Raw genomic sequence first — 24925 nt, 5'->3', positions numbered from 1 at the left:
TCATTGATTGGCTGCCTCCCGCATGCCCCCCACTGAGGATGGAGCCTGCAACCCAGGCATGCAGGCATGTGCCCTGACTGTGAGCTCCTGGTTCAGAGTCTGATGCTCAAGCACTGAGCCACTCCGGCCTGGCATGAAAAGCTTAAAAAAAAAAAAAAAAGTGGAGCAAATTTATCGTCAGCTGAATGCACCTTCTTAGAGATCGGAAAGTTTTGTCATGGTTCCCAGACAGGGACTCGGCTGAGGGCTGAGGGCGGCCACCTCCAGAGCGGCTGAGGGACAGCGCCGGGCCCGCCCTCCCCAGCAGGTGTGCACGGGGCACCCCTTCATTTGTTCCTGCAGGCGGGTCCTCATCACCACCCTCCCCGCTGCACCAGGGCTCTTTCCAAAATGCAGAGCTGATCACTCGATCTTGGTCCTGCCTAAATGCGTGTGTGCGTGTGTGTGCATGTGTGAGTGTGCATGTGTGTGTGTGTGCATGCACGCGTGCCTGTATGTTGGAGGGAATCTGTCTAAAGCAATCTTTCTGCCCTCCCCACCCCTCCCCTCCCCCACCCCTTCCCCACACCCATACCCTCAAGCACCTTTGACCAGCTCATTCTTCCTGGTCCTTCCCTCTCTACTTCTCACTCTCTCTTGGGAGTTTTCCCTGATGCCCCAGTGGCTGCTGGGCGTCCCCCCTTCCCCCACCCCGTCTGGGCAGCTCACACTCTGACTCCTACAGCATGCTGTGCTTCCATTGGCCGCTGCTCAGTCTCCCCGGAGGACGGTGCCCAGGGCTGTCTTACTCATCGCTGCATTTCTAGCTCCTTGCAGGGTGTCCGCTCATCAGTCTCCTAAATAGATGGGTGACTGCATGCTGGGGGAGCAGAGGATGGGAGCATTTACCGTAACAGGAGGAACGTGGCCGTGAAGCCCTGAAGCTGACGGCCGGGCCTGTGGGTCAAGCGGCCGTGGAGAGGCAATGGCACTGGGTGTCGGTGCGGATCCCCCTGAGCACGGAGGACAGCGGCTGCCACCCAGCACTCGAGGAAGGCGCATCGCCCAGCAGAAACGGGGTCCACCCTGACCTTCCTGAAGGGGTCAGTGCCTCTGGATCTGGAAAAGCCGGAGATCTGGAGGGAATCTTAAAGACCAACGAGCTCATTAAGGAGTTGAAGGGTTTCCTCAGAAAGAGAGCAAGTCGGGACCCCGGTTTAGGCCGGAGCGCGTGGGGGAGGAAGCCTCCGACGTAAGGCAGATGTGAGCACAGGGGCGTGCGGCTGAAACACTGGAATTGGCGGTGTCCTGGGGGCCTGGAGGACGTGGGCACGTGAACACGAGGACACTCTGGACACGGCAGGAAGCAGATGTGGACTCCACTTCCCAGAAGTCCCGGGGGAGGGGGGGTGGGATGGGCACATCCATCACTTTGGGAAGTGTGAAGAGTCCCATCATCACCTCGCCTCACCAACAAAGTGGGGTCCCTGAACAGAGGGCTCACTCTTCCTGGCGGGAGTGGCTCCTCATCACAGCCCACAGAGCAGACACCCAATGGGTATGTGCCACCAGGGCCTCCGGCACCGAAAGGGCACAATGCTGTGGGAAAGGCCTTTGACCGTGTGAAAAAGGAAGGAACGCAAGTGGAGCCTCGGAGAGCACCGGCCCCTCTGACCGTCACGGCCTCTCTGGAATAAAACGTGTTCCCTGTGCCCCGGTGGCCTCCTCTGTAACCGGATTGTCATGAGGATCAGATGACTTCATGGAAGTGCTTCATGGACCTTTGCTATTGAACCTTTTGCACTCGGATGTCGAGTGTGACTCGACACGGTTAGCATTAGAATAAAGGAATAGAGAAAAAAGCAAGCGAGTGCAAAGGGTTAGTATTATGTTAGAAGGAGCAGCGGGGTATCGGGGAAAAGATATGTCACTTCTAGTCAAGAACTGTGGCTTCAAAACTGGCTAATTATGCAATCCTGGCCGGCACTGAGCTCTTTGGCCGCCTCACCTGTAAGGGAGAACATGGGGGAATACTCCACACTGGGGTGTTATTTGTATCAAACAACAAAGCACCTAAGAAAATTCTGCATGTGTGTTAAGGTGCTGTCTGTGAGTTCGAAGAGCTGTGTGTGCGCGTGTATATGTGTGTGTGTGTGTGTGTGTGTGTGTGTGTGTGTGTGTGTTCCTTTCAGACGTTTATATTGTGTCTGTGTCTTTTAAGAATAAACCCTGAGACTGGGAGGGTACCTGGTGGGATGAGAGGTGGGGTATGTGGGTGGTGGGGCTGCCAAACCGGTGGACGAGCCCATGCACAGACACACACCCCCGTCACCGAAGAGTAAGGACGTAGAACCCCAGTAAAAGAGTGGGAGGATCACCTCTCTTGTGCGTAGCCATTCCCAGTCTCTCAGGCCCTAAATGACCCGGAGGACAGCAGCCATCACCTGACTGCCACACGGTCCTTGGACAAGTGCCCGAGGCCTGGCTGAAGCGGGGTCCCTCTCCGCTGATGCCCGGGTACCAGAGGCTGAGCCCAGAGAAAACCCCACGCTTCACCATGCTCACGCTTCCTTCAAGTACTGTGTTACCTCTGACCACAGACGTTTGTGTCTGAGTTGCTCCCACATTAACCAGGTATTTTGTGAGAGGCGTTTTCAGCTTCGCAATGCAGTAAGGGACACATTTTCCAAAACCCTGAGTTGCCATGAATGTATAAGCTCCTCCTCTACACCCACGCCCTCCCCTCTTGATAGATAGGCCTCGTTTGGGCAAACCACACCTCTAAAAGGTAGACGGGAATCTCCGGATCCCTTAAGTACGAAGCTAACCCTGAGAAGCAGGGAAGAGAAGGGTTTCAGACCCGAAGCAGCGTTTCAGGGATCCTTACAGATCGAGACATAAGCCGTTAGGCCCTTTCCCGAAAGAACATGATTGGAGTGAAAAATCCATCTCGGCGTGGATGAAAGAAAAGTTAAAAAAGAGGCATCTTTTTGGGCTGAGTGTTTGTAAAGGGCGAACAAAGCTCAGAACACGTGTGTGTCTTTGACATTTATGAGCCACCAGGCTGATCAACGACGTCGCTTTGTAAGGCCTCTTCATTTTTATAGCCTCCGTGTGATTAGTCCTAGGGCCGCGGCTGCTGCTGATGCTGAGTGCGGCTTGCTCTGGACCTGGTGCCAAGCCCTCGGCTTAACAAACAAGGTGGCATTTCATCCCATCTTCACCGCAACCCAACGAGAAGGTGCTATTAGTTGTGTCTCCCAGGAAAGGACGTTCAGTCTCAGCGGTTTGGTCATGGGTCCCGAGTTACCAGGCTGGTTGTGATGGATGAAGCCTGGGCCCCAGGTTTGTTTGTTCTGAAGCCTGAATTCTTAAACTCTACACCACACCCCGCTGGCTGTGGCGTTCTGGCTTCCTCTCTTTCTCGTTAATTCTCACCTGAGGATATTTTTTTCCATTGATTTTTAGAGAGGGGAAGGAAGAGAGAGAGAAGAGAGAGAGAGAGAGAGAGACTGATGTGAGACACATTGATTAGTTGCCTCTCGTGCACACCCTTCGGTATACTGGCTGATGCTCTAACCACTTAGCACCACAGGCCGGAGCTGGCCGTGGCTTTCTTTTTCAGAATAGGGAGGGAACCCGAGGATCCAGGAGCTTCTTGTGCAGCTGCTCAGCCAGTCACCCAGTTTCCAGCGTCCCCTGCATCCCCACTTCTGGAAGTGCCCGGGTCCCCAATTCCGCAGCCTGAGATTCCGTGTTGGAAAGCAGAGGCTGGGGGTCTTTCTCGGGGGCCTGGTTTCATTCCTCTGGTTTCCCAGAACAGTCTCAGCGCTTCCCTGTGCTTCTTTCTGTATGTTGGAGGGAATCTGTCTAAAGCAATCTTTCTGCCCTCCCCGCCCCTTCCCACCCCTCCCACTCCTCCCACCCCTCCCAGACCAGGCGATGCTAACGGACAGGAAGGTCGAGCTCACTTCCTTTTTAAAACCCGTTAAACCGGCTCTCCGATGTCACCTGGATCTTAAACCACAGCCTGCTTTACTAGCTTTTTACAATTCTTTAACTTTCTCACCTTCCATGGCACGCTATCAGGGAAGCTTTTAGTCTGCCTTAAAATACAGCCTCGTTCGGGCTGTGCTAGGACCGCGGTGATCCACGGGGCCGTATATCTCAGCATTTCCAAGCCGGATGCGCTCCCATGGGCCTTGAGGCCAGGCAACTCTTCATCTCGCAGGTGGGGAGACGCTGCCCAGAGGTATTCCTGGACAGATTTACTGTATTGGGGGTTGGGGGAGGGAGAGAGAGGGAGACAGGGAATGTGTATGTGTGTGTGTGTGTGTGAGAGAGAGGGGGGCAGGAAGGAAGGGGGAGGGAGAGGGAGGAAGATTAAATGTTGTAAGACTTGTATTACTTTTTCAAGTTTATGTAACTGGCTTATTCTATGCTATGTCAGGAGCGTTCTCTAAGGATCAGTTTTACTTAACCTTGAAAAAAATCGGTCAAGGTCCTAGTAAATTATTGAGAATTGCTCATCTCTTCTTCCTTGTGGATTTGTGCTCACGCGGATCCTGGCCTTGGCGTCTTGCAGAAAACAAAGAATCATTTTTTTAAAAAATGTCTACATCTTTACCCAGGGTGCTCCTCTAAGAGGCGCTGTTTCCTTCTTTGCAGCTTTATTGGAAGCAGTTGGTTTCAGAGGGAAACCCTCCGGGATGAACCTGCAAAGCCCCAGAGCAAACGGTGGGCTGTGCGAGCAAAGGTTAGCCGCCAGCGCCGACGCCTCCGTTGCGTTCCCCTTATTGAGGTCGCCGTGAGTAATGAGACAAGGCGGTTCGCACTGGGAAACGGGTGACGCCTGTCAGGAGCCGGGTCTGTGAGTCCAGGTGGGAGGACGGAAATGAACGCTCATTGGATGAACATTTATCCTTGGGCTTTTCTCTGTTCCAATCACATTATGTTTCCATGCGAGGCCATTACAAATGTCAGAGCATGGGATGCGTTGTCTCAAATGCACACTGATGGTTTCTCAGGTACACGGGTTAACCTATATGTACAGTTCTAGTGTGTGCTTGCATTCTTTAGGTTTATACAAAAGCGTGACCTCATGTCCATGATCTCAGGTGTACAATCACTTATGCATGTGACATCACATGTGTGCATGATCACTGGTAGATGTTTTTTCTATTTTTTAAAAATTTAAATTCTTTATTGTTTAAAGTATTACACATGTCTCCTTTTTCCCCCCATTGACCTCTCCCCGGCCACTCCCAGCCCCAGCACATGCCCTCACCCCCCTACTGTCTGTGTCCATGGGCTATGCTTATATGCATGCATACAAGTCCTTTGGTTGATCTCTTACCCCTTACCCTCCCCCCCTGCCTTCCTTCTGAGGTTGGATGGTCTGTTTGCTGCTTCTATGTCTCTGGACCTATTTTTTGTTCATCAGTTTATGTTGTTCATTATATTCCACAAATGAGTGAGATCATGTGATACTTATTCTTCTCTGACTGGCTTATTTCGATTAGCATAATGCTCTCCAGGTCCATCCAAGAGGCAGTCAATATTGGGAGGGCTATTCCTATTCTTTTTCCTGGACTTATATATTCCCAAGGTATAATTAAAACCGCAAATGGTCAGAGTTCTTTCTTTTTTACAGCAGCGTGGTATTCCATTGTGTAGATGTACCACAGTTTTTTTAATCCACTCATCTGCTGATGGGCACTTAGGCTGTTTCCAAATCTTAGCTATTGTAAATTGTGCTGCTGTGAACATAGGGCTGCATATATCCTTTCTGATTGGTGTTTCTAGTTTCTTGGGTCTATTTTTCAAATTAAGCTTTATTGAGGTATATTGACATGAAATAAACCTCACATATTGGAAGTGTACAGTTTGGTAAGTTTTATATATGTATACACCCATGTAGCCATCGCCACAATCAAGACAATGAATTCATCCATCGTTCCCCAAAATTTCCCTCAGGCCACCTGCGATCCCTCCCGGCCCCTCTGCGGCCCCCGGCTCCCTCTGCGGATCAGCTCTAATTCTGCATTCTGTAGAATTTTGTAGAAATGGAACCATGAACATTCCTCTTTGTTCTCTGGCTCCAGTCCTTCAGCATCATTATTTTTGAGATTCATCCATACCGTTACACATGCTGATCATTCATTCCATCGTCTCGCGGAGTCTTTAACCACAATTTATTTATCCGCCTACTTATGGACGAGTATTTGGATCGATCCCACTCTCTGGCTCTTGAGATAAACATTTGTGTGCAGCCAGGACATAAGCCATGCTGGCGGCCAACGGACGCTCTCCTCCTTTTGCGTTGTATTTCCACGATTCCATTGGCAATGTCTGTGTGCGTGACTGTGTGTATGGCTCGGATGGTGGCTGAGGCTCCATGAGGAGTGTTCACTGCAACGATGCGTCGAGAATAGCTGAGGCTTAACCCAGCGGAAAAGCCCTTCCAGGCCTGTTCTCTGTTTGGGGCTCCTTCTCCTCAAAGAATGCTCTTTTACCGGTTCCATCCTCTGGGCGAGGTCTCGCCTCCCTTCTCTAGTTCCCCAAGGGGCAGTCACCACTGGGAGGGCTGTAGCTGTTCTCCTTCCTGGACTTACACATTCCCAAGCTATAATTACAACTGCAATATGCCAGCCTTGACTGTCGATTTTAGAAGATTAGGCTATCGAGTAACCTTCCCGGTCAAGAAGTTCGGAGCCTGCTCCTCCACTTCAGCATGCCAGCCACTCCCAGGAACGGGATTTTGTGAAGCACACATCCCTCTCCACAACAGCACACCTTTACAACAGACATTTACTGGGCACTCACAGCGTGCCGGGCTCTCTACTTAAGACACAGAAAGAAACAAAAACAAATCTTTACCCTGATCAGCGAGGTATTACCTGGCCAGTTTACTTTTTAAGCACAACCTTCCTCAAGATGGTAAACATTGAGACTGGCGCTATTGTCACCATTTGAGGGTTTGTGTTGATTTCAGTCACAAAGGAAACAGCGATCTCTCCGCCTCTCTCCCCGCCCCTGCCCTAGCCCCCAGCAAACACACATCCGTGACAGGCTATTCCCTGGCCCCGGTGGTATTCATACCAGAACTCGTGATCTGCTTATTTGCTTAAGAGTAAAGATTAAACATCAAAACATTAGCTGCCATTTCAAGAGGCATACTTCATGCATATTTATTTTTGTTAGAGGGTTTGGACGTTGAGAGAATTGTTTTCAGGGCCAAAGTGGCAAAGAAAAATATGAGGCACCATCAAAAAGAGACAAGTCTGAGCTTTGACCTAAAATACCACACACTGACTCAGATTCTTGTTGCTTTCAGATGCCATGAGAGGGTGTGTGTGTGTGTGTGTGTGTGTGTGTGTGTGTGTGTGTGTGTTCTGGCATCAAATTGACCTTCTCTGTCAAACCCGGAGACTCCAGGCGGCAATTCAGCATTATGCCTTTGTTCTCATAATCCCTTTACTACCTTGTGTGGTTTGCAGGAAGCTAGGCTTAAAAACCAATCATAGTACAAGTATCTCTTTCCACAAAAGATTTTTCCTCCATCCTAAGGGCTTTAACGTATTTTCTAGTGAGCCCCAGCTGGGATTCATTGGCGTTGGGGAGTGAAAGGCAGATTGCTTAACTGGCTCTGGTTGAAGAGGAGAGAACATGTGGGTTGGAGAATGTATTTACTTAGGCTGCTTATAGTTCAGGGACGTGTCCTCTACCCCTTCCACCCAGAATGGGCTGAATCACAGAGCAAACGAGGGAAGAGTCGGGATGGAGTCAGCTGCCACCTCTGTGGCAAAAGCAGCAATGGACGTGACGGGCTTCACTCACTCCCCGAGGCTCAGGGCTGGGTGGAGATGGCAACGAGACCCCTGGGCACAGAGGAGCAGGCTCTCCTGGTGCGAGTCCTCTCTGGCTAGCCACCTAAAACATGCAGTCTCTTTGCACCTTTCATTCAGCTAAAGAAAGGCGGCGGCAGGCACGGTCATCAAGATTCCAGGGGGAACGAGTAATCCAGATGAGATAAAAGAGCAAACAGGAATTTTTTTTTAGCTCCAAGCTCAAGGCTGCACTGAACTTAATGTGTTGAGAGAATAAATGTCACCGGAGAACGTGTGTTGGCTCTGACCTCCTAATTTCAATTGCTCTTCGGGCTCAGCACCTTGGATAGGGCTGGGCGAGAGGTTTATTCTTTATCATTTCACCTGAATGTAGAGCAGTGTTACAGAGGCAGCAGAAACATCATGTGAACGCCCCTCCACCAATTCTGTGACATTTCCGGGTATCCAGATGGGGGAATTTCAGAAAGACTGGAATACAGAGACATTTCCAACAAATTCCCTCTTTCCTTGGCTCAAGGACATTGTTACTACTCACGCTTTGTTCATTCTTGCAAGTACATAGCTAGCTGGTCACCTGGCCAAAGTAATATCCCTGTCTTTCCGTATGGATGCTGGGTGGGTGATATCGACAGGAAATGAGATAAATTTATCTTAAGGTATCCTTGGAAACGGTGAACAGATCTGGGACAGAGGGCTGAAAGTCAGAGATTATAAACCACCTATTTAGTTTTTCTCCAACAGCTTCAACCTTCCCTTCTCTTGCTTGCTCCTGAAGGGACCCAACGCTTCCCATCTATCGTGCCCTCCATTATCCCTTTCAAAGGCTAATTCAATTCCCAACTTCTCCTTGAACATGTCCTCTGCCATTTTAACACAGTGGCTTTCTTCCTGCAAAACTACAGAACAGATTCTCTACTGAGCAAAAACCTTTGTTTCTCTCCCACAGCACTATCACAATTATGCACAAAGACATCCAACAGGATAATTACTGAAAGGAGAAAGTACATCAGACCTGGACATTGCCCTTAAGAAGCTCACTGTCCAGTGCAGAAGAACATTGTCACCCAGGCTGAGAGTAGGCAGAGATAAAGAATGCAAAGAGCCAGGTTGGCGTGGTTCAGTGGTTGGGCGTCGACCTATGAACCAGGAGGTCAGGGTTGGATTCCCAGTCAGGGCACATGCCTGGGTTGCAGCTCGGTTGCCAGTGGGGGGGGGGGGGGTGTGTGCAGGAGGTAGCCAATCAATGATTCTTTCTCATCATTGCTATTTCTATATATCTCCCTTCCTCTCTGGAATCAATAAAGATATATACTTTTTAAAAAGTTGTTTAAAGAATGCCAAGATAAGCTACTGTCCTTTATAGTATCACTATAGACTGAGCAAAATCAGGGTAAACTTTGTGGGAAAGGCAACAGGTGTGTAAAGCTGTGAAGCATGGATGAGTTTGTGGTTCTAGAACTGGTAGAAAGGTCATTCCAGACGTAGGAAACAACCTCAACTCCAAATCTGAAGAATGGGAAGTGCAGGTTATGTATGAAAAGCATCAAATAGGTTACTGTGATTGGAGTGAAGAGTAGATCAAGGAATATAGTAGAAAATAGGGTTGAATAGGAAGTTGGGAGGCAGGTGATGGAGACTAAAGAGTCTACAAGTTTGCACAGAGAAACACTGAAGGTTTCTGAGCAGAGGAGTTAAAGGCTTTAGGAAAACGGGCCTGGCAATAGAATGTTGAAGTAGCTGAAATGCAGATGGCAGAGTCGGAGAATTCAGTTAGGAGGCAATCGTATAGTTTAGAACAGCAGTCATGAGGTTGTAGCAGTGAATGTAGAGTTGACATGTTGTAAAAGTATAACTAGAACTTAGAAACTCACTAGAATTGGAATGGATTTGAGGGGTTTGAGAGGAGACACAGTAATTCCGAAGCTTTCAATTTGGATGACTTGGAAAGCACCAGGAATTGGGAATACAGGAGGGAGGAAAGTGGAGATGGGGAAGAGAACAATGAATTTAGTTGGGTACCCATTGAGTTAGAGGTGCTGGTAGTGTATCCTTGAGATGTCTCTCATGCAGTTCAGAGCTCTGCGCAGATGAGCGGTAGAGACACTAACATAGAAATCATAGCTAAGAGCATGAACTGCTCATGTAGAGACTGTGGTGAGAGGAAGGAGAGCACTATGACAACTCAACTTTGGACACATGTATTGAGAAGGTAGGTAATGAAGAGAGAGAGGGGGGGAGGGAGAGAGAGAGAGAGAGAAAAAGAAAGAAAAGAAAGAAAGAAAGAAAGAAAGAAAGAAAGAAAGAAAGGAAGGAAGGAAGGAAGGAAGGGAAGAAAGAAAGAAAGAAAGAAAGAAAGAAAGAAAGAAAGAAAGAAAGAAAGAGAAAATGCTCAGAAAGCAAGAAGGAAAACCAAAAGAATACAATGCCGTGGAAACCAACAATGGAAAGTTTTAATAATAAAAAGGACTTAGCCAACAACGTTCCAGGAGAATTATAGAAAAATGATCATTGGGTTTGGTGTGGAAAACTACTGGTTTATAAGAAAGCTGTTTTTGGGTAAGCCAAGCATTGAAAAGGGTATAATGAGGAAGTTAGGGAGTGGTACAGAGACGACAAGAGCCCTTGACAGGGAACTAGAGACCCTCAGTCCAGCCTGGCCCTGTTGTTAAGTAGCCAGATAACCTTTTAACCTTTCTGAAACTATCTCCTAGTCTTCAAAATTCTATACTCGTAAAATCTCTTCCAACTCATATATATACAGTCCATATCTATAATAATAAAAGGGTAATATGCTAATTAGACCGGACATCATTCCAGACGTCCTTCTAGACAAAGCCGGGGCTGGAGGGAAGGCAATGCAGGTCCCTGGTGCCTGTGGGTGGCCAGAGGGAAGCCAGCCCAGGTCCGGGTGCCAGAGGGAAGCTGGTGCCAGCAACCAGGGAAAGGAAGGCCAACTCCTGCACGAATTTCGTGCATCAGGCCTCTAGTATATATATATATATATATATATATATATATATATATATATAGAGAGAGAGAGAGAGAGAGAGAGAGAGAGAGCATGGATTTGTGCATGGGTGGGGTCCCTCAGCCTGGCCTGAGCCCTCTTGCAATCTGGGACCCCTCAGCCCAATCCCCACAGTCCAGGGGAGGAGCCCGAGCCTGGGCCAGCACTGCTCCCGCTCATCTCAGCCCCACTGCGCCTGCCACTGCTGTGGAGGCGGGAGAGGCTCGCGCCATGGCAGCTGTGCTTGCCAACCGTGTGCCCGGCATTTGGTGCCCGTAGGTCAGCCAAGTGGCGCTCCAGCTGTGGGAGTGCACTGACCACCAGGGGGCAGCTCCTGTGTTGAGCGTCTGCCCCCTGGTGGTCAGTGCACATCATAGTGACTGGTTGACTGGTTGTTCAGTCGCTTAGGTTTTTATATATAGAGAGGCGCATATATATATTTCAATCTTTATTGTTGAAAGTATTACATGTATCCCCCTCTTCCCCCACTGACCTCTTCTAAGCTGCCTCCCCCCGCTGCCCCAGGCCTTCACAACCCTATTGTCTGTGACCATGGGTTATGCATATATGTATAACTTCTCACTTTTCAAGACTCAAGCAAGCTACCTGTGTGCCTGAACTGTACAGAGCTATTAAGCTAATAACTTTAAAAATTGTTTTATTGATTTTAGAGAGAGAGGCAAGGAGAGGGATAGAGAGTTAGAAACATTGATGAGAGAGACATGTTGATCAGCTGCCTCCTGCACATCCCCCACAGGGGATTGAACCCACAATCCCTGACTGGGAATTGAACGAAGGACTTCTCAGTGGGTCGACACTCAACCACTGAGCAACACTGACTGGGCTTAAGCTACAAATTTTTATTAGATACAGGCCAAATTCACTACTTGTAACTTGTGTGAAAGAGAGGCAGTTTTTCAGAGTTTCCTAATACAGAGAAACTGAGACTTGGAGTATTTTCTCTACGTAAACCAAGTCGATGAGGCCCTTTCCTACAGCTTCCTCCCATCCCAAGTCTACTATACTCTTCTTTTAAAAACAGGACCAATATATTACGCCTGATCTATCCAGCCACTTGGTCTATTGCTTGAAATCAGAGGATGCCACCAAAAGCCTTTTTTGTTTGTTAAAAACAGTTGGGTAATATTAACAACCAATCCCCCCAAATCATATCTTTACAGCCACATGTGATCATACACTTGTACAGGAACCATTTCTGAAACTCAGTGTCTCATGTCACATGCTCCCTAAATTAATCCTGGAATATGTTCATCAGGAATAACCCAGGTGTGCTGAAGACAGAAGATTTGCTTTATTTTGGGGGGTCTTCTATCTGTTGGCATCCCATAGCAACACAAACTCAGAATCACTGAAATGTGTAAGGACCACAAATCTTTTAGTTGGATCTGAGCACACAGTCTAGTGATATCTACTGAGTGTAGGTGTGAAATAGTTTAATTGAACTCTATAATTAAAGTTTAAAAAACACAATAATTTTAACTTCCCCACACACACAAAAAGTAGGATAACTTCCCCTTGTTAAGACACCAGTGAGTTTTCCTGAAATTCTCATTCCTTGTCTCTCCTCCAAAGATGTTAGTCTGCTCTTTTTTTTTAAGAATTCATGCTTTAATTAATTTCAAATGGATTTTGTAGAAAATAAAGGAAAATGTCTAACTTTTTAAAAAAGAATTTATATAATTTAGCTCTGAACACAGTGAAGAAAAGGGGACAATTAACATCTATTGTGCACCTGCTATATGCCAGACATGTCACATTCATTCTCACTACAGCTTGACAATAATACTTCATAGTAAATTTAGCTCTGATGTTAGAGACAAGGAAACTGAAGCTCAGAGAGGTTAAGCTAGCCGCTCAAGGTCAAATGGCAAGTTATAAAACTAGGGTTGAAACTAGAGCTGCCTGGTTCCAAAGCTCAAGCACTTTCTACTCTACCAGTGGGAGTTCAGTCTAGTGGGGGAAAAATCCACTCCTGAAAGGGCCTTCGCATTTTGGCATAAAAGAGTTTTGGTTACAAGTCTCTGGAGCCTCTACATTTCGTTTGGTATTTGCACTGAATCCCACCCCACCCCCTACAAAACACACACACACACACACACACACACACACACACACACACACACCTCCACCCCACACACTTTCAGTCCGCCCAATTGAAATTCAGCACCGAGGACAGCTCCCGAATTCCATTTGCAGGGAGCTGTCCTCGGTGGCTGCTCTGGAGCTCACACGGCATTCTTGACTTCCCAAGTGGCACTGAGACAGAGAGGAGGAGATGTAAGAAAGTGTAAGATGGGGTCCTCTGACACCATGGTGGAAATTAGCACGTTTCCCAGAAGACCGAGATAAAAAATGCATGTGAGAAGAACAAGGGAACCAGACAGATGGGGCAATCAAATGGAGGCAGAATGAGCTCCTCAGGATTCCCAGTACGCGGCGTGAGTCCACCTGGGGCGCTCAGCTGACCTGGGAGCCGGGAGACAAAGGGAATGAGTGGGTGGTTACGAGGCTGCTGCGTCAGTTACACGAAGAGACTGGGTGGCGCTGATTCACTGCTGCAGAGCTGCACGACTTTCCAAGCGGAGGGAAACCTGTGGGCCCTGGTCTCTGCCACTCATCCCCACCCTCGCGGGGAACGTGAGTCAGATAGGCGGGATCCTTCAGGCAGGCAAGGTTGCTGTGCTGTGAGTCGATCGAGGGTGAGCTTTCCTGTTGTGGAGAGCAGGTTTCAATCACAGCCACAGCATCCCCGGATGTGGACGTGCACCTGCTGTGTACACACACCCTGCCTGCCTGCCTTCCCGTGCTCACCCTGGACACAGGTGGTTCATAACACAAACAGGAAGAACAAAGTCTTGGAACCTTCATCTCCCTGAAGAGTGATTCTTGCTCAAACTACCAGCTCTTGAGCAGAGCCGGGGGGTGGAGGGATCTTTGGAGAGCCCAGTCTAATCCCCAAATCTTCTACACAGCAAACAGATGTCCAGAGAGGGTACCTGACTTTCCCCAAACCACTTAGCTAGTGACAGAGGTGTTATTAGGCCTCGGTCCCTTGTTCTTAAGCCAGCCGACTTCCCATAAGGAGGACAAAATAAAACCCCAAATAGCATCCACCCTTTTACCTAAGGCCCTCTAATTATACCATGTTCAAACAAAACAACATCTTAAATGCCTCCAATTTCCCTTCTGGGCTTTGGTAATGTCCCTGATTAGGTCTCACATAGCAATCTCTTTTGAGAAATGTAAGAAATGTAATTATTTGGGGATATACGCTTTGTTATTTTTGTTTTGTGCTTTCTTTGTGCAGGGGGAAATTAGAATTCTGGAAACACTCGGTTTTATTTAATTATTAAAGGAACCAGACTGTATTTCAAGTAGTTGCAAATATAAATGCTTCGGTCTGTGTCAAGAAAGGATATATGGAGCAATAGAGGCTATAGTACTCTATTGTCACATGCAATTAAGATCCACCGTGGCCTAAAAAATAAAAATAAAAATCAACCCAATGAGTTGAAAATTGAAAGTGAAATCCTTATCTGGGTAATTCTGAACCTGTCTGGATTTTGGTACCTCATGGAATCATGTAAAATGTAGCGTTTTATAAAGTGCTTTGCAACCTCGTTACCTCCATGATTGCAATTTGTGTATGTGTGAGCTCCTTTAAACTTTTGGAGTTTTCAAGGGGCTGGCGTCAGAAAGATGCAGGAGGGATGCATCTATTCAAGGTCAAATGTACAATGTGAAGCTGATACCTGCTCTGCTGGTGATGCAGACCAAAAGAGACATTAGCCCAATACCCACCCCCACCCACAGGCCCACCCCACACCTTTTCCATTAATGAATGCCCTTACCTGAGCCGTCACCCAGCTCATTGTCCTCTGCTTCGGGTGTTATTAGACCAGACTTCCTGTCTCTAATTTCATCCATGAAGAGATTTTCATGAATAGAACTTTCCTTACAACTTAGCAACATTGTCCTTGAATATCCAACAACTATTTACATCACAGAAGCTATTGTTTGAAGTGCAAAGCAGATCAAAATTGGGTTTCTGAGGATTAAGCGCTGCGGTCTACTTTATATCATCATCATCATTTCATTTATTTCGATACAGTTTGATACAGCATTAACCTCAGCTTCTGTGCACAAGTGACAGATCCATTTGTTTCTGGTATAACAGATAATGTGATTAATGGCCTTGCAACTGGATTTCTTAAAAAATAAACAGAGAGAAAAAATAAGGATTTCCATTTATAACGTGCAGTTAGCCAGCTCAGGCTGCAGCTGTGCATTGAAAATCTCTTGGAACTTGTTTGTAAACCACAGACAAGATTTTGAAACAAATGTGCGCCTGCCTTTTGGGGTTTCTGTCCATATCTGTTCTCTCCAAGAATCTGAGGACAGGGGTCTCAAAACGAGAAACTGGACATGTGCGCACCCCATATACTAGTGCATGGGTGGGGCACGGTTTTACTAGGAGGCACCATTATGATGACTGCGGTGGAATGAACCCCATCCCGCCCAGCTATTGCTGAATAAGGTCACCATCTGGTGGGCTGTCCAGAGCTCTGCGCGTGGCCTTGACCCTGGCCCCACTCCATGCCTGTTGCACGCACTGTGTGCGCGGGCGTCCCCTCCTCGCAGTCAGAGCCTGCAGCCTGTGTCCATCCCCGCGGACCTGAGGATCTTCCCGAGGCGGGGACAGGGACGCTGATGCGGAGGGTGTCCTGGGGAGCCTCGTGCGTCTCCTTCCCGCCTTCAGGGTCAAGTGGCAGCAGTTCAAGACCCTCCTGGGATTGCTCACCTTTCTCCCTTGGGAAGTGGGCGTCAGCCCCACTCCAGCTTCGGGGCTGCGGCGACCGCGAAGCGAGTCCTCCGCTGCGCCTGGCGCCCATCAACCTTGCCTGGGGCGCCGGGGCACCAGGGGGCTCCCAGCTTCTCTTCGGGCGCGACGTCGGCCTCCTCGGGTGGGTCCAAGGGGCACCTGGACTCGCCGGCCAAGGCTCCTAAGGGCACCCCGGGGATTTTTTAAATTTCAGCCCTTTCTTTCTGGGGGGCTTCTGGAGCTCGCGCCCCCGCGCCGGCCCGCGGTGAGAAGGCACCCCTGCCCCGCCTCTCGCGTGATGCGCTCCCGGCTGGGCCAATCAGAGCTCGCGGCGCCGCGCCCCACGCGCCGCCACCCCCCAGCTTAAGAAAGGGCGCGCGGGCCGGCCCAGCCAGAGCGCAGTGTGCGGCGGGCCGTTCCGCGAACTCTGGCTCCGCTCCCCTCGAGCGCCGCGCCCGGCCTCCGCCAGCCCAGAAGGCTCCCCAGCCGCGCGCCCCGACGGCGCCCACCCGCGGATGCTGGCGTGAGCGCGGCGACGGTGCGATGCTGGCGCTGCTGGTTGCCGGGGTGGCGCTCGCCGTGGCCGCCGCGGCGCAGGATGTCCCGGCGCCCGGCAGCCGCTTCGTGTGCACGGCGCTACCCCCGGAGGCGACGCGCGCCGGCTGCCCGCTGCCCGCGATGCCCGCGCCGGGCGGCGCGCTGAGCCCCGAGGAGGAGCTGCGCGCGGCGGTGCTGCAGCTGCGGGAGACGGTCGTGCAGCAGAAGGAGACGCTGGGCGCGCAGCGCGAGGCCATCCGCGAGCTCACGGCCAAGCTGGCGCGCTGCGAGGGGCTGGCGGGCGCCAAGGCGCCGGGCCGCGCGGCCACGGGCAAGGACACCATGGGCGACCTGCCGCGGGACCCCGGGCACATGGTGGAGCAGCTCAGCCGCTCGCTGCAGACCCTCAAGGACCGTCTGGAGAGCCTCGAGGTAGCGGGGCGCAGGGGTCCTCAGGGCGGGGGACGGCCGGGCAGAGGTGGGGCGCTCGGTCCTGCCCGCGAGGCCACGCGGGAATGGAATGAGCTGGGTTTGGGGGCGGGAGTTCTAGATCCTACTTGCGTGGCTCGAACCCTCCACCCTGTACGTCGCCCGCGCGCCAGGGCAGCCCACTGGGCGGCCATTCACTTCATGAGGTTCGGGCTGGCCGACCGGGACGGCCTGCCCTCTTCTTGCAAGTCTCCGAGTCTCCCGGGGCCCCACGCGCTCCCGGAGGCTGTTTCGGGGTGACCTGAGGCTGCTGCGTGAGGTCAGCGGCCCCTGGCCTCCCGCATTTCCGTGATTAAATCAGGTCGGGGTGGTCCGGAGCGGGCGGGGGCCTGGGGAGCCTTGGCGGGACGCGAGCGCAGCGCGGGCTGGCGGGTCACCGGCCGCACCCCGCCCGGACTCACCTTGGAGGAAGCCGGGTTAACTTCAAAGGCATCTGTCGGAGAACCGGAGAGCCGCGCGGTCCTAAGGCGCCCTTCCCGCGTGCTTTGTGGGAAAGGACCTTATCCCAGCCTCTCTCGGAGGGCGGATGCAGTTTGGAACTTAGAGAAATCTTCCTTTCATTTCCGTCTCTGCTACGAAGTGTGGTCGTTTCTGTGCAACATGTTTACCAAAATCCTTCTTAGCAAAGCCAGGTTTCAATGACAAGCGGTGATTAGAGCAACATTATTTGAGGATTTCCTGGGGCGTGATGGTTACAGACAGCATTTCCAGCATCTGCCTGTCCCTTAACTCACTGTGATGGATAACAGCTAACCTTTGGGGAGCACTAAAGACGTGGAGACAGAGTATCTAACTGTAACCCTTGCAACAACCCTGGCAGGCAGGTCCTAGTAGCTGCACGCTGCAGTTTGGGACGCCGAGAGAGAGGGACAGACACATGGTTTGGCTAGGACTCGGGGCTGGGCAGCGGCAGGCTCCTCCCGAGCCCGATGGGGACAGGGGAGTGACAGGAATAGGCAGGAGGAGGTAGCCCAGGTCCCTGGAACTCAGGGTAGTCGTGTCTTAGATCTCCCGTTTCCAGGGATGTCTCCACACGCAGCTTTTGGGCCACGCTGGGGGCGGTTTCCATTTCTAGATGAAAGTGCATCCATGTTGAGGACCGTTTGATTAACTCTTAAAAAAAAAAAAAGATCCTGGCTGTGTTTGGGGCTTTGCTGGAAAATGATAGATGTTGGTTAACGTTTTGTCTTTCTCGTTAGAGGTGCCAAAATCGATTTTTTTTTTTTTGAGAGGGGAAAAATGAGATTCCCAAGTTTCAAATACTGCCGCAAAGTAATTGTCTGACTTTGAAATCCTTTCCAAAAAAAAAAAGCCTCTGAACCGCTCCCCTCTGAGCCCTAGCCCCCTCGGGGTGATGCTCCCGCTTGGGAAGCAGCTCCCTCTGTGGCGGGGCGTCAGAGCTGCAGGTCCCAGTTTCTCTCTGACCGGCCTTTAATGCTTCTCCCTCACATCCCCCCCCAGCACCAGCTCCGAGGGAACGTGTCTAGCGCCGCGTTGCCCGGCGACTTCCGAGAGGCGCTCCAGCGGCGGCTGGGGGAGCTGGAGAGGCAGCTGCTGCGCAAGGTCGCGGAGCTGGAGGACGAGAAGTCCCTGCTGCACAACGAGACCTCGGCGCACCGGCAGAAGACCGAGAGCGCCCTGAACGCGCTGCTGCAGAGGGTGAGCGAGCTGGAGCGAGGTGGGTGAACCTGCTGCCTCGCGTCTCTGTCGCCCGCTGCCTCGCGCCCCTCCAGACCCCCCACCCAGGCCCCCCACCCCTGATCTTGGTTCTCGGCTGCAGTGTCGGGGAAGCTGGGCTCAGAGCAGGGAGGGCAGGCAGAGAGGGGCCAGCCCAGGGCGCTCTTGTCCATTGACAGACAGGCCACCTGGGTGAGGGAGTGGCTGCTCCCCGACCCCCACCTGCTGACTCTGTTCCCAGGTCGTCCGCTGGGATAGGCTCCGGGGCTGCTGTCCGTCATCCCTGAACCTACCTGACAGGTGCCGAGAGCCACCTGATTCCTTAGCGTGCAGGCAGCAGCCCACCCGCCCCTGCTCTCGTTGGCCCCAGGGCTGCTTAGCCTTGTCTGCCACCCGCAGCCTCTGGTGCATCGGCCAGGCCCTTCAATGCCTTCATTGGTTTTAGCTAAGTTTCTTCTGAACGTCCCGGCTGTGTGGTACAAACGGAGGGCACCGGCTCCGGTAGGATGGGCCCCCTCCCCTGCCCTTGGCTCTCCCGGCTCTGATGAAACCTGTCTGCCGTTACCGAGCCCACGGCATTACCAACACGCAGCCTTATTAAGTCGGCAAGCCTGCCCACCTGCAAGGGCAGAAGCTATTTCTCTGTATTAGATAATCACGCCTTCGTGGAGCACATGGGCATCTGCAGATGACAAACTGGGCGGCTGCACAGAGTAGAAAGAGGGGCTGCTGCTCGCTGCTCTGTCACTCCTTAGCTGAGGGCCCTGAGCCGTGGTGCAGCTGCTCACCCTGGCAAGTCGGGGGTTGGGGCTTCCTGGTTCTCTGAGTTTTGCTTCAGCCTCATCTGGGGCCTTAGAGCCTGGCCTGGCCCCACCCTTGGCTCCCGCAGGTGACCCGGTCTTCTCAGCCCTCACCAGGTGGCCAGCAGCCCTGCAGCCTGGGTGGAAGGCGCCCTGCGGGGGAGGTCAGGGTGGATCAGGCAAGACTACACAATCAGCCCTGACCAGTTTGGCTCAGTGGATAGAGCATCGGCCTGCAGACTGAAGGGTCCCAGGTTCGATTCCGGTCAAGGGCATGTACCTTGGTTGCAGGCATATACCCAGTAGGGAGTGTGCAGGAGGCAGCTGATCGATGTTTCTCTCTCATAGATGTTTCTAACTCTCTATCCCTCTCCCTTCCTCTATATAAAAAAATCAATAAAATATATTTTTTAAAAGATTCTACACAATCAGTGGAGAGGAGTGAGACCACACGTGGAGCCCAGATTCGGGGACTTCTACGCTGCCTGCTCCCAAGAGGTTGGGAGGGTAACGCTGGGCCCTCTGCTTTGCTTTCAGAAGCTCTTCCCTGGCTGGCATGAACCCTGGCTCCAAAGAGTGTCCTCGTGTATTATGTACTGTGACAGAGAAGGAGTTTGGGGGGTCACGGGGGAGAAAGGCTGATCATTCTGGCTCCTGTTCTGCAGGAGTGAGGAAGGGACTGACTTGGTTCTGGGTCCTGGGCGCCGGCCTGTCTCTGGGGGCAGATGGGGACCACCTGGCCCCTTGTGGTGCCTGACAAACACTTGTCCAAGGAGGGCATTTAGGCTCCTCCCCTGGCAGCAGCTGGTCCCCAAATAAGAGGGAAGCTTTTGGCCTGACAGCTCACAGAATCTGGGGGGGTGGGGGTACCCTGCAAATGTTTGAACCTGGTGACCAGAGGCAGGTCTTGCCTCCTGTGTGTTTATTTTTTCTTGTTAATTTTGAACTTAAATCAAGGCTGTCTTGAAAATTGCTTAGGCCCATGTAAGAGTACCTGTCACTTTAAAGGATTTTGAAAGCATCGTTTACATGGGGACAGCCAAGAGGATTCTCACCAGTCCCGGGTGGGTCCAGGAGGGTCAAGGCTCTGGCCAGGTTGTTACCCCAGAGGAGAGGAAAGGGCAAATCCTGAGCCACGCCACACCACGCCACGCCACGGCACGAGCCAATCCATGTCAGGGATTTATGAAAAGGCCACATCTGAGTTAAGTTGTGGAGTCAGGACACAATCACCTGACTCTGTTGCCCTGGCAGCGGTGATTCGTTCCTGTGAGAAGTGACAAAGGCTTGCTGGCTTGACACGTGTCTGTCGAGTGCCTGGGACCCTGTCACATGTCCTGCCTCCATGCCCATCAAGTGGTTCCTGACTCCGCCCTTGCTGGAGGAGCTGAGGGTGCAAGGACACAATGAGACTTGACTGAGGAAGGGTTTTCTGGCTTAATTTAACCAGGAAACGAAATCCAGCTTGTCTGTACCTGCTTCCTCAAGGTTTGAAGAGTGAGGTCACGCTCGGTTACTGCTGGAGTTTCAGCACTTTGGACAGTGGCTGTTCTGCAGCAGATGCTCCATTGATGGAAGGATTGACTTGGCGGTGGGGGGTGGGGGTGAGACGTGGGGGAGGGGGGGTCCAGGCGAGCTGGGACACCATCCTTGCTGGAGGGGGTGGCTAACGTGCTGCTGGCCTCTCTTCTCCCCCCAGGCAACAGTGCGTTCAAGTCGCCCGATGCATTCAAAGTGTCCCTCCCCCTCCGCACAAACTACCTGTACGGCAAGATCAAGAAGACGCTGCCCGAGCTGTACGCCTTCACCATCTGCCTGTGGCTGCGGTCCAGCGCCTCGCCCGGCATCGGCACCCCGTTCTCCTACGCGGTGCCCGGGCAGGCCAACGAGATCGTGCTGATCGAGTGGGGCAACAACCCCATCGAGCTGCTCATCAACGACAAGGTGAGGCCGGCGTGGGCGCCACCCTCCTCGTCAGGGTGGCAGCAAAGGCCAGGAAGTCGCAGGGACTCCGACAGCGGGCTGCGGGCTGTCCTCCCCACGGTGGGGAGCGCTCTGCACTGACTCAGTCCTGCTCTGGACAGCTGACTCGTCGGGGGGCAGGGCACAGGGGGCTGGCCGCTGCAGCTCGTGGAGAGCCAAGCTGTGAGGCTGGGGAGAAGCAGCAGAGGGTCCAGGCCAGAGGTCAGGGAGGCACGGAATGAGCTGGGACGCCTGCATGCCAGCCTGAGTTGTCACGGGCCCTGAGGCCTGTCCATGGGGGTGTTTCCCAGGGCTGCACAGATTAGAGGACAGTGTGTGTGTGTGTGCGTGCGTGCGTGTGTGTGTGTGTGCGTGTGTGTGCGTGCGTGTGTGCGTGTGTGTGCGCGTGTGCGTGTGTGTGCACATGCGTGCATGTGTGTGTGTGTGTGTGTGTGTGCACGCGCGATGGTTCTCGTGAGCATATCTTTTTGTTGGGGGGTGTTGAGATGTAATTTACATGCAGTAACATTTACACTTTTTACTGAGTTGACCAGCGTTGACAGATGCAGTCCATTGCACACCCATCACTGCAATGAGAACCTAGGGCTTCGTCACCTCCCAGATTTCCTCATTTCCCTGGTGGTCAGCTCCTCTTTCTAGCCCAGCCCATGGCCACCGCTGATCTGGTCCTCGTCCCTACGGTCTTGCCTTTCCCAGAGCAAATGTCCCCTTTTAATAGACGGCTGGTTTTTGGGAGTGTGGTCTCCCCAGGAGACGAGCTCTGGGCGTCTGCGGGACCCTCCAGCAGCCCCACTCAGACACTCATTCTGAAGTCCGACCCCACGGGGCCAGAGCGGCGTCCTCACAGCCTCCTTGCTGGAGCTGAGCATCGGGATGGCTGCCCGAGCCGGAGCGGCTCACCCGGCCCCTCACTCTGTCTGCGCTGAGCCGCCCTGGGTGGAGCTTGCTTAAGTGGAAAACGTGGTGTAATCCACCTGCCGGGCTCCTCCCAGCAGTGGCCACGCCCCTGAGCCCCGGAGCCGGGACTCATTGTTTTAAATGACTCCTTGGACACCGCCCTGAGGGCCAAGAGCCTTGTTTTCCTCTCCAGTTAGACACCCTGTGAGCAGCCAGGTGCTGGGAGGGAGAGCCTGGGGTTGCTAGGACACCGGCAGCAACAACCCACAGCTGGCAGAGGAGCTGGTCTGCAGAGCACTCCCAGGGCGAGAGGATGGATGCGGGCAGCGGGCCGCTCCCCCACACTCACATGTAGGTGTACCCTTTGTCCTCCGCCCGGCAGGGCACCCCCACGCAGTCCCCAGCGAGCGCTGCAGGGACGCTGGGACCTCGCCTGTGAGTGCAGGCGCCTGGTCTGACTCTTGTCCGGAGACGTTTGGCCAGGGTGCCCTCGCTGCCCTGTGGCTTCTCCAGCCCGGGGTGTCCAAGGCCAGCGTGGGGCGCTGCCTGTCACATCTGCTTGTTCGGCACAGTGTCCTGGCCCCTCAGCCACGCAGGACCAGGCGTGTCCAGTTGAAAGCAGGGCTGCCCTGGGGCCCGGGACTTGGGCCCCTTTCCCTTGAGTGTCTGCCGGCCCCTGGTGTTTCCAGCCCGAAGGTCTCTCTGAGGTGGGCGGGTCAGGCACGTCACCCACAGCGCAGAGAAGGGGAGGCCAGGAGGGACCCCACGTGATGGCAACAGCGGTGGGCCCCGTGGCTCCGTCCCCCCAGCTCAGACGCCTGGGAAACCCCAGGGCCTCACCTGCACGTTGCCCCCCGCAGGTTGCACAGCTGCCCCTGTTCGTCAGTGATGGCAAGTGGCACCACATCTGCGTCACCTGGACCACGCGGGACGGCATGTGGGCGGCCTTCCAGGACGGGGAGAAGCTGGGCACCGGGGAGAACCTGGCCCCCTGGCACCCCATCAAGCCGGGGGGCGTGCTGATCCTCGGGCAGGAGCAGGTGGGTCCGGGGACTGAGAGGTGGGAGCGCCTGGGCCGGCCGGGCAGCACAAGGCTGGCCTGCAGGCCGCCCCCCGCCCCGCCCAGCTGTCTGCCTGCTGGAGGGGACCCCGTGGCACGACAGCTACCTGGAGGGGCGAGACCCCCCCGCCGCCGGCTCTGCTCACACCGTCCTGTTGTCTGGGGGTGGGGGACCAGGCTGGTGCGGTGGGTTCAGACAGTTTCCAGAATGGAGTGCCCCGGGGTCACAGATTGGCACCTGGAGGCGGATGGAAAGGGAGGGAGCAGGCGCCAAGGGCCTTGAGGGCTGAGTCCTGGCTCTTCCTTGGCCCACGCCCTGCTCTCCTCCCTGTCACCTCTCCCTGGGGAGGGGCTGGAGCGGTGAGACCAGGTCTAGTCCTGGCTTTGGGACTTTGCCCAAGTGTCTCCCCATGTAAACTGGGTGGTGGAGAGATATTTTCCCGGCCCCAGCCTGCGCCCCCCGCGCCCCCCCCCCCCCGCCAGCTCTGTCTCCCTCCAAGCTGGCATCCTCTCCCCAAAGCCAACCCGCTCCCCTGCCAGGGGGGTGGCCTTGGAGCAGCTCTGACGTGGTTCTGTCCCCTCGGCAGGACACCATTGGGGGCCGGTTTGACGCCACCCAGGCGTTTGTGGGGGAGCTCAGCCAGTTCAACATCTGGGACCGCGTCCTTCGCGCCCAGGAGATAGTCAACATCGCCAACTGCTCCACCAACATGCCGGGCAACGTCATCCCCTGGGTGGACAGCAACGTCGACGTGTTCGGAGGGGCCTCCAAGTGGCCGGCCGAGACCTGTGAGGAGCGCCTGCTGGACTTGTAGCCGCTCCGGGGCGGGGCGGGGCGGGGCGCGGCTCACGCCCTGGCTGCACTGTCTGCACCTCCCGCCTGGCTGGCCTGGGGTCCCCGGGGCCTGCGGCTCTGTGGCAGCACGTGCCTCCGGCTTATCTGTTCCGCACCCAGATTTCGTTGTTTTGGGGGTAGGGCCAGAGTCCCTGGGGAAAGCCCTGAGCCGCTGGGGCGGGGGAGGGGGCACAATCTGACTTCCTCCTCCGGGGGATTGTAGACCCTCAGGCGCTGCTCGGAACCCCTGTAAATGCTAGTGCACCCCAGCCTGCCCACCCCCGCATCCTTGGTGTCTCGTGCGCGTCTCTGTCTGTCCCCCTCACAGGCTGTGCAGCCGTCCCGCCGGCGTGGCCGTGTCCTTTGTGTGTTGAGTACATCCTGCTGCCCCCTGAGCACGCGGCCCCCACCCCGCCTGCCCCCGCAGTTCTCTATGCCACGAACCAGGAGGCAGGCAGCCAGACGTGCCCTGCCCCCGCCACGGTGGAGGGGGTGTCTGTGGCTCCGGAGAGGGAGCTGGGAGGGGTGCTCAGAACAGAGAAGGTCTGTGGTGGCCGCATCTCGTCCCCTCTGTCGCTCTCCCTCGGATCAGTGCTTTGTCACCGCGAATGGCTTTCAAAGGCCTCTCCTCCCCGCTGTGCCAAGGGTCCCTGGCAGCTTCTCCAGCCCCTCGGAATGCTCAGGGGGATTTATGTTTCCCGGCGGAAAAGGCCAGCCGTTCCCTGGCTCCCATGTGCGATGTCTCCCTCGCGGCGAGCAGTCGGCGTGTTTTAATCCACGTCGGTTCCTGGGCGCATCTGACTGTCCCCAGTGCTGTCCCCGGAACTTCTTCAGGGCCTGGGCGTCATCTGGCTGATAATTTGCCTCGTGGCTCCGGGCTGCCGCATTGATTGGACGGAGGGGGTCGTGGTTACTTTAAAGACAAAGCGATGGCCTGGGGAGATTTATAAAGCTAAATATTATATATT

The 24925-nt window shown here is 53.6% G+C and overlaps 1 protein-coding gene across 1 annotated transcript; it reads left to right on the top strand.

The window, feature by feature from the left end:
- The first annotated feature begins 16222 nt into the window (after positions 1–16222).
- NPTX2 (neuronal pentraxin 2) lies at positions 16223–23937 on the top strand. The gene is made up of 5 exons (XM_054718208.1): positions 16223–16648; positions 18167–18383; positions 20882–21126; positions 22923–23102; positions 23710–23937. Exons 1-5 carry the CDS (start codon positions 16223–16225, stop codon positions 23935–23937), a joined length of 1296 nt encoding a protein of 431 aa, XP_054574183.1.
- The last annotated feature ends 988 nt before the right edge of the window (positions 23938–24925 follow it).

This window comes from Eptesicus fuscus, chromosome 6, assembly GCF_027574615.1.
Source record: "Eptesicus fuscus isolate TK198812 chromosome 6, DD_ASM_mEF_20220401, whole genome shotgun sequence".
NCBI classification, from domain to species: Eukaryota; Metazoa; Chordata; class Mammalia; order Chiroptera; family Vespertilionidae; genus Eptesicus; species Eptesicus fuscus.
Note: the sequence above shows the minus strand (reverse complement) of the source record. Positions and strands in the feature narration are given on the sequence as shown.

Bases quoted from the DNA above. Each gene is read 5' to 3' on its own strand.
- NPTX2 (XM_054718208.1), top strand. From the start codon at position 16,223: ATGCTGGCGCTGCTGGTTGCCGGGGTGGCGCTCGCCGTGGCCGCCGCG. The intron at 21,127-22,922 runs GTGAGGCCGGCG...TGCCCCCCGCAG, and splicing joins AGCTGCTCATCAACGACAAG to GTTGCACAGCTGCCCCTGTT. The intron at 23,103-23,709 runs GTGGGTCCGGGG...TCCCCTCGGCAG, and splicing joins TGATCCTCGGGCAGGAGCAG to GACACCATTGGGGGCCGGTT.